At 44.8% G+C, this 16,647-nt stretch overlaps 1 protein-coding gene across 2 annotated transcripts in view; it reads left to right on the top strand.

Moving 5' to 3' along the window:
• CHRNA6 (cholinergic receptor nicotinic alpha 6 subunit) overlaps positions 1-16,647 on the top strand; it is a 330,207-nt gene that overhangs the window by 266,755 nt on the left and 46,805 nt on the right. For both annotated transcript variants that reach the window (XM_069626418.1, XM_069626419.1), the window contains exons 4-5: positions 733-842; positions 993-1,986. In XM_069626418.1, the coding sequence (XP_069482519.1) occupies positions 733-842; positions 993-1,986 (1,104 nt within the window). The remainder of the gene's footprint in view (positions 1-732; positions 843-992; positions 1,987-16,647) is intronic.

Below are 16,647 nucleotides of genomic sequence, written 5' to 3'. Positions count from 1 at the left end.
CCAAAATAGGCAAAACCGTGATGCTCAACTACTTGCCAGCAGCGTTTTTCACCAGCCATTAAGGCAGACAGCCATGAGGTGAAACCTCAAATAATAGATGTCTCCTATGAAAGTGATATTAAATCACTTGTATTGAGGCGTTCTCATGGGATAGGCTCTGCCCCATTTTCTCAGCAAAACTGAAATCTAAACAGGGATAGGCCACTGAGGTGGAACCAGAAGATGCACCTACCTACGGCCATTTCAGCAATGGGGGCCGGGGGCTGGCTCTCATCTATATCATACCCTACAAAAGGTAGTTAATGAAGAGTTACGTGTAAATTCATGTCTCTCCTTATCCACCAGTAGAGACCAGGGACACTTGAAGTCAGGAGATGAAAGAACAAGATGTCAAGGACCATGCACCAGGCTTTCCCCAAAATGAAAGGTGACCTCTACAAGACAATTTGAATATATGTGGACTGCCCTCTTTTGCCTCTGATTGGTCCCTCTGCTCCTAAATGTGCCTTGCAGTGGTCAATTGGAAGAAATTCAAAAGCAGCATGTCGTGATAGAATTCAATCAATTTAAATTATCTTGGATCTATCAACATTTCCAAATGTCAACACTTTTATTGTACCTCACAAAACCGTCCAACAATTAGGCAGCATGGCAGCAGTAAGGTAGCTAAACTTTAACTTGTATCCATTAAATAAAACAGTAATTGTCTGATAAATTCTTTATTTTGTTTAGATTTGGAAGGACTACAAACTGAAATGGAATCCTCCAGATTTTGATGGGATTGAATTCTTTCGGGTTCCAGCAGAGAAAATATGGAGACCGGATATTGCCTTATATAACAAGTAAGAAATTATTTGTTTGTGTAAAATGTAGTATGATGTTGCTTGATATATTTTTCATTGGATCTCTTAATGCATACAGTTGAAGTGCACTTCTATTCACTGTGAAGACCTTTAGAACCCCTGATGGTTGTCTGAATTCTCTTGTTTCAGTGCTGTTGGCGATTTCCAAGTCGAAGGAAAGACAAAAGCTCTTCTCAAATATGACGGAATGATAACTTGGGCACCACCTGCTATTTTCCGCAGCTCCTGTCCTATGGACATCACTTTTTTCCCTTTTGATCATCAAAACTGCTCATTGAAGTTTGGTTCCTGGTCTTATGATAAGGCCAAAATTGACCTCGCAATTATAAGCTCAAAAGTAGATATGAAAGATTTTTGGGAAAACAATGAATGGGAAGTGATTGATGCCTCTGGTTATAAGCACGAAATCAAATACAACTGCTGTGAAGAAATATACACAGACATAACCTATTCCTTTTACATTCGAAGGATGCCCATGTTTTATACCATTAATCTTATTATCCCATGCCTCTTCATTTCATTCCTGACAGTGCTGGTGTTCTATCTTCCATCCGATTGTGGAGAAAAGGTGACTCTTTGCATTTCGGTTCTACTTTCGTTGACTGTATTTTTGCTGGTCATAACAGAAACAATACCCTCCACCTCTCTAGTCATTCCACTTGTAGGGGAATATTTATTATTCACAATGATATTTGTCACTCTATCAATTGTTGTTACTGTATTTGCACTTAACATCCACTATCGGACTCCAAAAACTCACTCAATGCCTAAATGGGTCAAAGCAGTTTTCCTCAAACTCCTACCAAAAATTCTTATGATGCGGAGGCCCGCGGACAAGAAACGGATCTCAAGTTTGGATGCAAACACGCAGTGTCATTTCACTAGAGCCAGGAGGCAGGAGCACCCAGAGAGTAAAGACATAGTTGTATTCAAAGAAAAGCAGTGCTACCACTGCAACACACCCACAGAGCAAAGCAACAGCAAGAGAACACGGCCAAGTCCTCCCACCTGTAATGCGTTGTCAAGGTCGGCCATGGCAGAGCAGTCGCCTGAATTTAATGAAGTCATTGACAGTGTGCGGTATATTGCAGAAAATATGAAGGTCCAGAATGAAACAAAAGAGGTAAATATACTCTTTGGTTGTACATGAAAATGTTTAACTAATTTTGGATGTATGTATGCCTTTCTACACAAGTCCTTTACACTGGAGAAGACTGATGGTAGATTGATTTTCGCTATGCTTTTGCACCACAGAAAATCTACTTGGTTCTAGGTGATACTAAAGTGAGCCTTTTGATGCTATGTAATTAACCTAATGAAACCACTGGGCCAAGAAAATGGCATTGCTCTGCACTGGAAAAAGGCAGGTTGTAGAGTTTGCAAAGTCTTTCCTTCGCATTCCTACCCGGCACGATGCCCAGTCCGTCCTCCTTCTATGCATGCCCTTCACCAATTTCCTCTATCCCTACCCCTCCTTGTCACTGCATGTTACCCCTCTTAATTGCCCACTGCCCATGACTGTTCTTCAGGCTTCACCTCTCGGGTTCCACTTCACTTCACAGTTCACTGTCACTCCCCCTCACTGACCCTGATCCTCATTACAGTTCACTTCCCATCACCTACAACTTGCCCTTCACTTTTGTCACTTGAAACTCTCTAAAATAGTGTGGAATTGTGATAGGTAAACATACACTCGGTGAATCAAAATGATCCCCATCACAGCAAAACGAGAAGAGCCCTCTGACGTTTCTAAGAAGTCACACTACCAGCTGCACCTCCTCAGAGGTATCCTTCCTTTCCTCTCCTTCCCCCAGAAGCTCACAATCTCCAGAGCCCTGGTTCTCTCGAAGCTTGACTACTGTAACAGCCTCTATCTAAATCTGCCTGCCTCTACTCTCCGCCCTCTGCAACTCATCCAGAACAGGACTGCGAGACTTGTCCTTGGCCTCAAGCCCAGGGACCGTATATCTCCAGGACTGAAATCGCTTCACTGGCTCCCTGTGGCTGCGAGGATTAAGTTCAAAACCCTCTGCATTGTCCACAAGGCCTTCTGGGGCCTGGGGCCAAATTACCTTCAACTCTCCCTTCCTAAATATCTTCCTTCTCAAGCACTTCGTCCTTCTGCCTCCAACTCCCTCAGGGTCAGCCGCTTCTCCAAGCAACGAGTTGGGGGGAGATCTCTCTCCGCAGCAGAGGCCTCCCTCTGGAAAGCCTTCCTACCCACCTGAAACTTGAGGAGAACCATCTCCGGTTCCGGAAGCACCTCAAAACCTTCCTCTTTGCTTCTGCTTTCTCTCTCCCTCTCCCCTGCTAAATCACTGAAACTGTACTGAATCAGCAACTCGGCCACTCACCAATCTCGGTCCTTGGCCCAGCCACTCTCCCCTGCACTGCCTTCCTGGCAACCCCTGCACTGCGGGACTGTCTCTGTATCCCTACAGCCCCCCTTCCCAGCACTTGTCTGCACTTATCTTGCACTTGCCACCAGCTGGCCCTTATTATTCATCTTGTTCATTGCTAACCCTGTACTGCACTTTCCCCTCTCCCGTCCCCCCTTGCACTTTTCCCGTCCCCCTTACCCATGCACTTGCGCGATCTGAATGACACCTGGCCTAGTAGGATCGTTGTCTGTCTCCTCTTGTTCCCCCCTCCCTGCCTTGTCGCGCCTTGAAACACTTGTGTATAGGCGCGTTACAAATGCCTTATCATATCATATCATATCATATCAATCAACACTCGGCAATATTAACGACCACCATTAAAAACATTTCGCAAAACCCTCATTGAAATGTCTGAAGCCAATTTAGTGTGGATTTTGCATACAGAGATGTATGTGGGGTTTCATAAGCAGCCTTCAACTCAAACCTCTCTGGATTTAGTTACCCACTTATCCTTTATGGAAGTTCAGTGTCAATAGTGCCTAAATTAATTTTCATCTCAAAATGCTTCAAATTTTATATTTCATGCAATGTATCCATTGTAATGCATATTCTTTTAGGGAATATAAAGGGAATTTGCTAGTTTATAAAAGAGATAAATATGTTCTACTGTCTCCCTTCTCGTGTGCAGCAAAGAGTAATACAAATACAGTTCTCACTGAATACTGGCAACAAACGACTTAGGGAACAGCAGAATATCCGAACCAATCAGCAACTTTTCTACGAAAAAAACCTCTCACTTTTGTTTGCCTCAGAAGTCAGAAACCATGGAATGTTTCGACCCTCATGCAATAATTAGGCATGGTTTTGCCCTCACATGGAACACTATGAGGCAAGAAAGAGCACAAAAACATGTAACATACTGATGTTTCATGGCTGATGGGACAACATTGTCCTGCTCATCGCAAATGGCCATATGGCTTTCCATCACATTAGCCACAGACATCTGTGTTTTCTGCCAATTTTAGCACCCTCTTAATAGGTAGCTGTAAACTCATTATCAGTAGTTACAAAATATGTAGTTTTGAAATAAAATCCCTTAAAAATGTAATCCTTGGAAAAGTGCCAGCATACATAATGTACTTGAGGTTTCTTTCCATTGGAAATGTTTTTAAAGTCTCTGACAGAATGAGTTACAAAATTCGATCCATTTGTTTTGCGGCCCAGGGCATCTGTCTACCGTTCATTTGACATTTTACTGCATATGCTAACTCTTCAATCGAAACCAACAATTAGGATTTTGAAGAAATCTATCAACATGTTGAATGCAGGTAGTTTGGGTCAGATCTTGCAAGTGGCGCTGTGCATACAAGTGTTCAGACAAGGCTCTTCTGATGTACAAATTAGATATAAGGCAAAAAGAAGAGTGTGGAATGAGATGAACATAGGTCAGCTCATTAGTATTCGTGAGGCAGCTGTAGCATCTAGAGTGCTGGAAAATCAATGTTAACCTCTGAGTAAATCCTTCCTCACCCACACTGAAGATGCTTAACAGTCCCTCTATAGGGCCTTCCACGCCTTGTTCTCATCTCTTTTACCCACTAGATCAGGAACCTTGACAACCAGATCTCAGTGATGAATACTCTTTGGGGGGAACACAGTCGGTCTCGCCCCTTTCATTGGTCAATCTCAGATTCCTTTAAGAGGAGGCCCCTCTTTGGAATGAGTCTGCTTGAAGGTGACTTTGGGGGCTTCGGTAATGACTTGACATGCATGCAATTCTCTAGGGGACATCTGTGGTCAGCTTCCTTGTCCCCTCACTTGCTGGCTGAGCTCTGGATCAGCAGTACACACTTATCATTGTACGCAGGCTCTGCCGGAAGGGAAGAAGAAACCAGGCCCAGCTTGGAGGCATCTGTCTGTAAACTAAAGCTTCTTGTTGGTGTCGTTAGAGGAGTCCCCCACTGCTCTCTCTGTCCAGAAGCTCTCTCCTGGCTGTTAGGGAGAATTCTCATTCTATGGCTAATTTCCCTTACCTATAGAGTCCCCCAGAAGCTTTGCTGGATTTGAAGGGTTTATTTTCTTCGCCTCCTAAGAGTGTGCCTCTTTTTCTCACTCTTAGACATGTTTTGCTATGTGTGTTAAGGCTGTATTTTTGTTTAATGCCTATGGGGTTATCTCTCCCTCATAGGAACCATCTTTACTCACTTGTGTTACACAGCACCCTCCGTGCAGTGACACAGGGGTGTCGTAGCGACCCCCAAACATAGACTCCATACCCTGGGATTGACTACTGTCTCCCAGGGCATGTAAAGTCCCCATTGACTTCACTAGTCACCTCTTATGAACAAAACCAGTACAAACCATCTTATTATGGAAGTACCGGGAAGGGTTAATAGTGTTTCCCTTGTGTTCATTTTCGAGAGGGTACCGTACAGTCCCTCTCTCTAAATTTTCTGGCTGGTGGCAGTGGGTACTACCAAAAATATTCCACTGCAAATAGTTTCCTATGGGATTTTCCCATTGTTCAAGGCTACCACTTTTACTGACAGCCTCTTACATACCGCCGGTTTATTCTTTTATTAACTTTACTCCGGTGGGTTTTATTTGCCAGAACTTTAATATACATTCTTTCTCGTGTCTTTCTCTAAATTCCTAACCCAGGTCCGGGATCCTTTGTTCGTCCTTTTGGCGGGCTTCTGCCGAGAAGCCCTCCTTTCGGCGCCACTGAGTCTGGGATGGGTCCACTGTGTGGGAGGGGGAGTAGGACCCCTGGACAGATTTCCCGCAGCAACTCATGTCGCACTCTAACCTGATAGGCTGGAGGGTCTCCCGCCAAAGTGACCACTTCACTCTGTGAGTGACAGCTAGGCTGTATGAATAGAGTCTTTTTGCATAAAAGCAGGGTCCTGAGGACTGGAAGAGCAAGACATCGCCACTGTAACTATGGAACCGAAGGGGATAGAAGCCACAGACATCTTCAGCACCTGCACCACCAGTGAAGCCCTGCTGCAGCGTCTCACCACTTTTCTTCCACACGGCGAGAGGAGATCTTCATCTACAAGAGCCTTCTTCCCTTGAGCTGGTGGGACCAACCAGTTTGCCAATCGCTTCCTCGGACGTGCCTTGATCGAATCTCCAGTGGCCAAGCACTTGGAGGCCGGATAGCCAGGCAGCCATCCACGCGGACCACGATTTAAAGGAGCTTACCTTTTTTTCGTTTGGCAGCACCGCGGCTGGTTTCATCCCTGGGTAGTGCAGTAACTCGGACCTTCCTCCACGTCGAGACCCTCTCTTCCTCTGCTAGATCCCCGGAACTGCAGGAACTACCAGGAACAATCACCACAGCAGGAGCCACTTCTTCATTTAAAGTTACTTTGTTCTACCAGGCCTCCCTTTCTGTGTGGTAGCCGTAAAGGTCTTTTAAATCCTTTATCTACCTGTTGGGTTGGCCGCCCTTTCGTCTAACATTGTCTTTTGCCTTGCATCTACCTTTTCAAACTTTGTTAACCAAAGACTTGACTGCAGCTACAAGAACATTTTTGCTCCTAAACTCTTGGTCCTGTACCACTGACTCTGGCTCAGGTCTATTGACTCTGGCTGATTTGTTAGATCTGCTCTCACTAAATTGATTCTCAACTAGAAATGTGTTGATGCACCTGAATCTTCTAAACACCTCTTCCTTCCCACTGTTTTAACTTGTGAAGTGCCATTTTGCTTGGTTTTCATTTAAGTATCTTTTTGCTAAAGTACTGCCTTGCTTAACTTGTTCACAAAACTTCAGGGAATTGTTGCTAGGGTATGTCTGAAGATATTTCAGTTTAACTTGTGCTTTCCCTCCCTCGTACTAAATTGCTAGAGTGTCATTTGTAGTTGGTTTTCACTGTGCAGTTTTGCTCAGTTTTCACTCTACCGCAAACTTGTCTACAATTGACTAGGGAGTTGTGTATACTTTTCCTGACTGAATTTGACTTGCTTTATTCATTGTGATTTATGTGTTGAACTAGATGTGTATAAAATAAATCTATATATTCTTTTTAATACAAAGCTTTGGTCAGTGTTTCCTTGTGCCATAGTGCTGTAATACCTATTGTGTAAACCCTGAATACTGCTCATCTCCCTCTTGAAATAAGTCTGACTGCTTAGCCACAGCTTCCAACTAAATCTTTGTGGTATGGACTGATACCAAAGGGGATTTATTGCTCATACCTGTAGTCTTAATCTTCTGTAGTGCTCCGTAAGGGAACTGCACAGGATTCTTCCTAACACTGGCTACACTGGTTCTTCTCGAAGGAAGGACGAAAACAATCACGTTGAACATGCTTCACAGGACAAGTGAAAAGTGAAAAGTTTTGCTCAGTTAAGAATGATGCAAACCACTTGTTGCTCCACTGCCCCCCTCAAGGTTCGTTATACACACATCAGTAGTATAAAATGATACCTTTCATTAGCAATTAATGCTTGACAGGTGGGCATGCCCCGTGACCCCGGAAGGCCCACCCTAGCGTAGGTCCCGGTCCAGAAGTGACGTCATGCGGGTGACCCGGAAGGCCTGCACTAGCGGAAAGCCTATCCCGGAAGTGATAGTGATGGTTAACAGTAACTTAGGCCGTAGTGGCTGAGTTACCCAGATATGACATCATAGGTGGTAGCTGTGAGGCCCCCACAAAGCCTGTAGCCCCTAGGGCCCCCATTGGGGTTCTCCCGGAAGTCCAAACATGATGGGTGACCTATTCCGGAAGTGGCTCAGTGTGCTTCGCCTGAAAGACTCACCTCCTTGAGGTTATGGGAATGTGGGTTGACCATGCTACTCCCAATGTCCCCCCAAAGACCCGGAAGTGTGTCACAGTTTTTGCACTGGGGGTGCTTGGAGATGATGTCTGCATGGGGCCATCTTTAGGGGTGTGGCGTGAATGGTGTATATATGCAGCAGGTGTTTGGGAGGGAAGTACACACCACTCTTGAAGCCCTGGGAACTCACTTGCGCAGAGCCTGCGATACCCAGAATTATAAAGCACTACAGCTGCTAGTCTAAGAATAATCCAGGGGCCGATGATTCGAACACCCTTCAAAATTACAAACAGTGTTTGTGTCGGAAAGGGAAGGAGTTAGTTAGTCTGATTGTCCTATGTGGTAGGTTGGGGAAAAGGTGTCATACGGAATTACATCCGTCATATCAAGGGGGTTGATAAACTTAGAAGGATGAGATGAGTTAAGTTTGGGTAACAAGTAGGAATGACTGGGTAAATGTTTGTGAATTGCAAAGGGGGGTGGGGGGATTGTGGGAATGGTAGTGTTCTGTTAAAGCAGGTTGGGATTTCGGGAAATAATAATCAGAGGGACGTTGAGAAGAATGTCTGGGAGTACTCGGGTAGGCAACAGAAAAACAGGGATTCTGGCAGATGTACTTTCCCCCTATAGCAGGGTTTGGATTCCTAATAGGTTTACCAGATTGGAGGGGTTGTTGGATTTTGGTAAGGGAAATTCATAGGGTGGAAGGGAGGTTGATCTAGAACTCCATATAAAAACCTCAGGGATTTGGTCCTCCTTGTCTTCTTCCCCCATGTCATACCACGTCTCACCTTGGGTATTTCCCCGAGCACAACCCCGGGTTCCCCTACCCAAGTGATCCTCCCCCACTGGTCCACCCCCAGGAACTGTATCCAACAGCAATGGTGGTGACCTGGCCACCTGAATAAGGGATTCCTGGGCCCTACTCAGGAGAACACCCCTAGGTTTCTCACATGCCCTTGCCCTATGCTCATTGGACTGCAGTGTTTCGCAGTGTTTTCCCCCTTCTTTTATTCTCTTTCCCCCTTCTAATCTCCCCATCTCTGCCTCTGTTCGCAATATAGGCCTCCACTTCAACTCCTCCGTCTCCTTTACCCACCACATTACTCTTACCTCCCGCGCCTGTCGCTTCCACCTGTTCGTAATGTTCGTAAAATCCGTTCCTCCCTCACCTTTCATGCCACTAAACTCTTAATCTCTTCCCTCATCTTCTCTCGTCTTTTCTATTGCTCCACTCTCCTCTTTGGCCTCCCTGCCTCTCACCTGGCTCCCCTGAAATCTCTCTATTACTCTGCTATCCATACCCTTTGTCTTCTCTCTCCTCACAATTCCATTTCCTCTTTGCTTTCTTACCTTGGCTGGCTTCCCTTTCATTCTCAACTTAAATGTAACTTCCTCTGTCTCATCTTTAAATCTCTTCATGATCTCGCCCCCAACCTTTCCTCTCTCCTCTCGTTCTACGCTCCCTCTCGCCCCTCTGATCTGCAGATCTCTTCCTACTCACTGTTCCTCCTTCTCCTTGTGCCTGTACACGTTTCTGTTCCTTTCAGCTCCTTGCCTCTCTACACCGAACTCTCTACCTCTCCCTATCCGCTCCATTTCCTCTTAATCCTCCTTCCGTTCCTCCTTAAAAGCTCATCTTCTGCATTCCCCGTCCTGTTAACCTTGCTTCCCTCTTACTCTTCCTCTGTTCAGTTTCTCTCATACAGTCCTAGGCAAATTGTTCTATATATTGTTTTTGATGGTTTGTCTCATGTTTTGCAATTATGCTTCCATTTTATCCGAATGTATTCTTGTTGTTGTAATGTAAAGCGCTTTGGCGTAAAGCGCTATATAATATCTGATAAATACAAATACTAAGATATTCTACTGTGGAACACCCGGATTGTTGGTCCAAGTATTACAGCATATGACCCGGATTGTTATATTGGCCCTTTCATCCCTTTCGTGGTTGATCAGGGTTTTTGTAGGAGATGATTTTAAGAGTTCTCTCACCTCTCTTTCTCTCTCTGTTATCTCCTCCCTTACTTGAATGTCCACAAATTCTTCTTCTATTTTATCAGGGCAGATTTCCCTACCGTGGCCCCACTCTCCACAAAATAAGCACTGTTCAAACAGAGAGGGTGCTGACTCCTCTGGAGATACAGTAGATGTTGACCCTCTTCTGGTCTTATTCAGGGCGCAACAAATATTTTCCAGGGAGTTATGGTTTGCTAGTTCTTTCTCTTCTCGTATTTTTTCATCCTAATTTCCCCTCTAAGTAATTAAGATGGGATTCCTGAATTTCATTCTTGATAAAAGCGGCTTGAAGACTTCATCCTGATGTTTCACGAGATGTTACCCTCCAACCCAAGATCTTATTTATAGGGTTCTCTTTGAGTATTTGCATTATATTTTCCTCTATCTCGGGTTCCCTAAGTGTTTTGTTTTCTACCTTTCCTTCATAATCCTTTGCTCTTAAGATGTTGGGACTCGGTAAATCCTCTACACTTCCTCTTTTCCCCTGGAATGTGTTTCTGAGTAACTTCTCTAGCGACAGGATTTTGTATTTCCTGTGCCCAGGGAGATGGTGTGTTATTACAGTTTCTGATTCCTGTGTTCCAGCATTTGGGTCATCGCGGGAGAGGATGGAATGGTCTATCGAAGGCTTATCAAGTCCACTTTGATTTTGAGTGGTCCTTTTAGAGGGAGGGTTCCATAGGTGGTGATATATAAGATTTCCCTGGATTTTACCTCGATGACTTTCTTTGGGAGTTGGGGAGAAATTAAGAAGAGCAAACTTTAACTGATTTCCACCAAATAAAAAGGGAAACATCTCCACACCCCTCTTCTTATAGGGTACCACGTATGTGGCTGAGGTGGTAGGACAATCTATTTGTAAGGCTAGAGAGAGCACAAGTTTATCTTTCCCTGGTATCCGATAGTTATGGGGACATCGTAGATGGTAACTATTTCCCTCTACCGTTATTCGCTCAGGGGAAATCACCTGGGCATTGAAGGGAGAAAGGTCAGTCCCATTCTGAAGGTGGAGTCCCTATAAGGCTGATCACTGTCCTTCGAGTTGGTTTTCCTAGAACTCGGGTCTCTGTTGTGATAGGGACCCCAATTTGTTGAAGTTGAGCCAGATCCCACTCTGACACCATATGTAAGGAAGTCATGGTGGCAACAGTAAAGACAGACACAAATGATCATAGTTCAAGGGTGCTTATTGAACAATGAATGCAGGGTTGAAAACATCTAAGCTAAACCTAAATCTAAGATGGGAGCAAGCATCGACCATCAAATGAAAAATAAGAAATTCCTAGTGGCGTCAAGTCAAAATAAAAGGATCTATACTAAGAAAACCTATTGCCAATTCCTTACAACTAACTATAGAAAGAGTGTGGGATAGGGTTTCAATAAAGAAAATAAGTGTTCCAAATAATAAGTCAGGATGTGATTGCAAGGGGTCTCCCTTCCCCACGTTTTTAGTACAGGACAAGGTGGGATTTAGGAGTACAGCACACGCTCCAGCGTTCCAAGCACAAACTGACATTTTCGTTCCAGCTGGCACAGAACATGCTTGAACTTTCTCAGCACGAGCCGACAATTATGTTGCAGCTATCAGGTTCTTTGATGGTAAAGTCTCTTTTCTATCAAAGGTATCTTGCCCTCGAGGGCCGGATGCTTTCCACAACAAACAAACACAAAGTTCTGCTTCACATATTCTTTGGGTGACAGCTTCACCCGTGGGTCCCCGTCTTCTGGGCGCAAACCCCTCAGCACTTGCATTCAACAAATTCATAAGACTGTTACTTCTCAGTGAACTTTGGGTGATACTTTTCCACACCTGGATCTCACTCGGCCGGGCGTGAATCGTAAATGACAAGGGGGGCGCTTTCCTTCCCCTTGTCTTGCAATAGTTATTGCTTCACAAATCTTAATGTCTTTTTTAAACAATTCTTCTAGTCAACTTTTGGGTGATGACTTTTCACCCCTGGCTCTCCCTCCTTCTGGCTCGGACCCCTTTCAAATGTCAGCCTCCCTCTTCTGGGTTCACTATGGCTTTTCTCAACTTTCACATACAGTTTATTGTACATACCCTTCTGCTGGGTTCACTCCTGTCAACACTCTGTTCATAGGGACTTCAGGCTTCGTTCCTGCTCGTTAGCATCCCTCATCCGGGTTCACTCTCGCCATCCTCTACAGACAGTTTGTGTACTAATTTTCATCATGCAGGATTCATTTCCCTCTCTTTCACAATCCTTTGTCGGTCAAAGACTTTCACAGTACAGGGATTTTACAAGACCCCTGTGTGACCACTTTGACCTCTCATTGCCTCTTTCCAAGGGCTTCTGGTTACAGTAGTCTCTCTAACATTGAGTAATCGCCCAGAGTTTCCTGCCTGAGCACCCACGTGATGCCGATCTCCTCTGTATCTGGTTCTCCCCCTCTTTCTTCAATCGTATCTTTAAAATTTCAAAGTTCAAATTAGCCGTTGGCTACTTTGCGTTCAAGACAGTTCAGTTTCTTATCGATTCTCCTCTCGACTCACTGGCTGTGTTGAACTGCTTGCCTTTCTTTAGCCTTGGAGTCAAGGTTGGTACTACTGAGACCAACTTCCTTCCCCGGCTTGGTTATCATCGAAGGAGGGTCTTGCGTATCGTAGAAATCTTCTGCAACACACGCTGGCCTTTGTTCGCGGCCTTATGTTTTCGTTTGCAGAGGTTTCACTGGCCTGGCTGGGAAGGGGCAAGGTCACTTCTTTACTTGTCAGTCACCCCCTCGGTCTGTGCTGTCTTTCTCCTCCTCTTGAACTGCCCTGCTGAGTTGACTCTCACGTCGTGCAGTCTGCCTTGCTCGTCTTGTGCTGTTGTGCTCCACCTTTTATCCCTGTGGGGAAAGGGAAGGGCCCTCAGGTGTGTGGGATTCTGGTTAATTGCCTGATTTTGCCCAAACCTGGGGTGGGGACATGTCAGGTGAACCCTTTTATTATGAGTCTGTTTTCCTTCATGGGGTAAAACAGTGTTTGTGTTTGAAATGGAAGGGATTAGTGCGTCTGATTGTCCTATGTGGTAGGATGGAGAAAAGTGTTATACAGAATTACAACTGTCATATCAAGGGGACTAATAAACTTAGAAGGATGAAATGGGTAGAGTTTTGGCAACAAGTGGGAATGTGATCGTGAAATAAACAGGGTGGATTGTGGGAACGGTATTTTTCTGTTAAAGCAGGTTGGGAGTTCGTGAAATAATAATCAGAGGGACTTTGAGAAGAATGATTGGGAGTACTCAGATAGGCAACAGAAAATCAAGGATTCTGGGAGTTGTAATTTCCCCTTATAGCAGGGTTTGGATTCCTAATGGGTTTACTAGGTGTGGAGGGGTTGTTGGATTTTAGTAAGGGAAATGCATAGGGTGGAAGGGAGGTTGATCTAGAACTCCCTATAAAAACCTCAGGGATTTGGTCCACCTTGTCTTCTTCCCCCATGTCATATCACGTCTCACCTTGGGTATTTCCCCGAGCACAACCCTGGGTTTCCCTACCCAGGTGATCCTCCCCCACTGGTCCACCCCCAGGAACTGGATTCAAGAGCAATGGCCGTGTTCTGGCCACCTGAAAAATGGATTCTGGGGCCCTACCCTGGAGAACACCCCTAGGTTTCTCACACCAAGGACCATATAAAGCAATCAAGACTTTCAACCTATTAGCCAATGCTATCAAAATTGTCTCTTTGCCAGCCGCATTGGTACCCAGAACATCACTGTGCCAAAAGACCCCTGTAGGTGTGTGCCAGCCTCCCCTGTGTTGGTAGTCCAATAACATGGAATCATCTTATCTTTGAGTCCCTGGTTTGGAACTCACAGCAACCCGAGAGTCAAGACAGCCAGGAAAGGATCCCTGTGTCTTCTCTGTCAAACCGCTCCAAGACGAGATTTGTCGAACCATCAGGACCCTCCAGCGTTGCCTTTGGCATTCGACTGATCTTCAAGCTGCTGTACTGCACTTTAAAACCAGTCACCACCGCACAGCAAGCCTATCTTTGAACCTGCCACCTTCAAACCTCCTTTTGAACTGACAGCATCTTCGATGCTGATCTTTATCAACAGTGAACCAAACCCTGAGGGCTTAATCAAACTGCGACCTTCAAAAACTGCACCAGACGGGCCGACTCAATTTGCACATCGAGTCACCAGCATCTTCACCATCGAACCAACCCCGGTGGCTCTCACAAACCACACTTCTTTGAACTGCCATGAACTTCAGCTCGACCCCAGCTTGACACCTGATTTCCATCTGGAACAATTCAGCCACTGCGTTTGAGTCTGTTCTGAACATCACAAAAATCACTAGAAATCCTGGTTTGATGCTGGCAAATAGCCATGAACAGCAAAAGGTATTATTGACTGATAATTTCCGCCTTGGTCCAACTTTGAACCTTAGAGACTGGTTAAATCACTGTTATTTCGCTTTCATACAATAACGTATCCTTTTTGAGAACATAGTGGTTTTTACTTGCCTTTCAAACCTTTTTCACTATCCAGAGTCCTACATCTTTCTATCTTTGCATATTCTGTGTTCTTACTACAGGGGTGGGCTTGTGTAGTGTTTTTCTAATTAGTTATCATTGCAGATGGTGTGCTTAATTAAAGTATATATATTTTACAGAACCTTGATAGGACATTCCCTTTATTTGGGACTTGTACACTTTGCTGTTTGGATCGCTTCTGGATCATATTCACACCCCTCGTGAGAGTATAGCCTTCCATCTGTCCACTTTATCACAAAAGGCGAAAGAACTGTGCCTGTTTTACCTTTGAGATTGGCATCATTCTTGTTTTGTAGACGTGTAAGGGCTAAGTAGGTACTTAAGCCACTTAAGCCACTACTCAATCTTGCTCTGCTCGGGGCCAGATGTCATTTTCTCACAGCACCCCCTGGCACACCGTCTCCCTCTGACTACATAAGTGTCCTGGTCTTTGCTTTGGTCCTCTGCTTAAGGCAAGCTGCAAGTACTTCCAGCTGACCTCACTCCTGTTCCATTAGGAAGATTAAAGGCAAAATCCCTCTCCACACTGTGATTAATAATCTTCAACCCTAGCGAAGGAGACTTTAAGATCTTAAAATGCCAATAATTATGAAGAGAGTGGTGCACACTCACTGGCCCAAAAGGGGATTGGTGACTTCCAAATCGTCCCCCACCCTTCAATATGATCCAATGTTGAAATTTCCCTTCTGGAGTATCCCCTTCGTTGTGTAGCATTTTCCAGAGTGATATGCTGTTGGTACAGTCCCTTAGAGGCAGAAACAAACATACCAATAGGTGGAAAGGATCTTCCCTGTGCCCAATCTCCCTTGCTGCCTTAGTGCCATCCATATCCTGCCTTAACAATATCAAAGGGGCCTGGCTGCCTTTATTTTTCCTGGCCAAATCACCTCAAGCTAGCTAGGCTCCAAGGGTCTGGCAGTAAATGCTTTGAAAACCACTCTTCCCATTCAAATAAAGTTCAACAAGCATTGACAAAGCCAACAGTTTGGACTATTGTTTGGGCAGGAGGTAGGCATTTGAAGGTACTTCCATAATAGTACAACCTGGCCATCAGATGGCAACAGGTAGAAAGGTGAGCGTTTAACTGTCCATATGGTAGCCATTTCTGGCAAATACCCATCTAATACCTATACACAAGCCGAAACTGTAGATATTCTCAATGCTTGTTCTTATAAGGACTTCTGCACAAAGAACAGATATAAATCAAGTGGCTCAAGGCACAATTTGTTAAGCCGTTTTTATTACACCAGAAGCACATTTACAGCTGCAATTAGGCCATTAAATCTCAGCAGATTGCATAGAAATAACACTGGTAGGCCTAGGTCTGATGTTACTGCTTGTTAGAGATAGCCCAACGACATCCCAGGAGGATGTGTTTTGGGCAGGGAGATGCATGTTAAGAAGGATTTCTGAACTCTGACCTGGGGGGGCAGAGGTTCAGAAGGCCAACCTAGTTTCTTGGAACAGGGTAACCTCTGGACAAGCCAGACCAATCAGGGTAGCTATGGCAGGCGGTCAAGACTAAGTCTCAAGAGGGGTGAGGGTGACGGAAAGACCTCAATGAGAATAAAAAGCAAGGGCACTTACAAATTACTCCAGACAGGTGTTATATTAAAAATATATACACATTTATTGCAAGGCCTTTTTAAAGTAGACCATAGCAAAGAATCACAGTATCACTAGAATAAACCAATACATCAATATCAACACAATATATATACAAGACCATTGGGGTCTAAGGGGTTAAAAGCACGAAATATGTAGACCACCTAGATGGGGAGGAAAACAGGCAGTGCAAATAATCTTTAGACCCAGTTCCACATCGAGGATACACCTAACTTAAGAGGCAGTCCAAGCCCTACGAAGAGAGGAGCCTTATGCTCAATAGTGCATGCACGCACTGTGCCAATGGACAAAATAGGGTCTCTTCAAGGGTCTCTAGCAGCTCAGGAAGGTGGATGAGGCGATGAAGAACAAGTTCCCACTATTCAAACAGGACCTCCACTTGAGGGCAGAGGCAGTTGGAGAGTTCGGGATGTGGTCGCTATTTTACAATAGCTGTGTAAAGGAAAGGGGCCGTCAGGGG

This window comes from Ambystoma mexicanum, chromosome 6p, assembly GCF_040938575.1.
Source record: "Ambystoma mexicanum isolate Mex_15411 chromosome 6p, UKY_AmexF1_1, whole genome shotgun sequence".
Classification (NCBI taxonomy): Eukaryota; Metazoa; Chordata; class Amphibia; order Caudata; family Ambystomatidae; genus Ambystoma; species Ambystoma mexicanum.
This window is presented reverse-complemented; position numbering and strand designations above follow the sequence as displayed.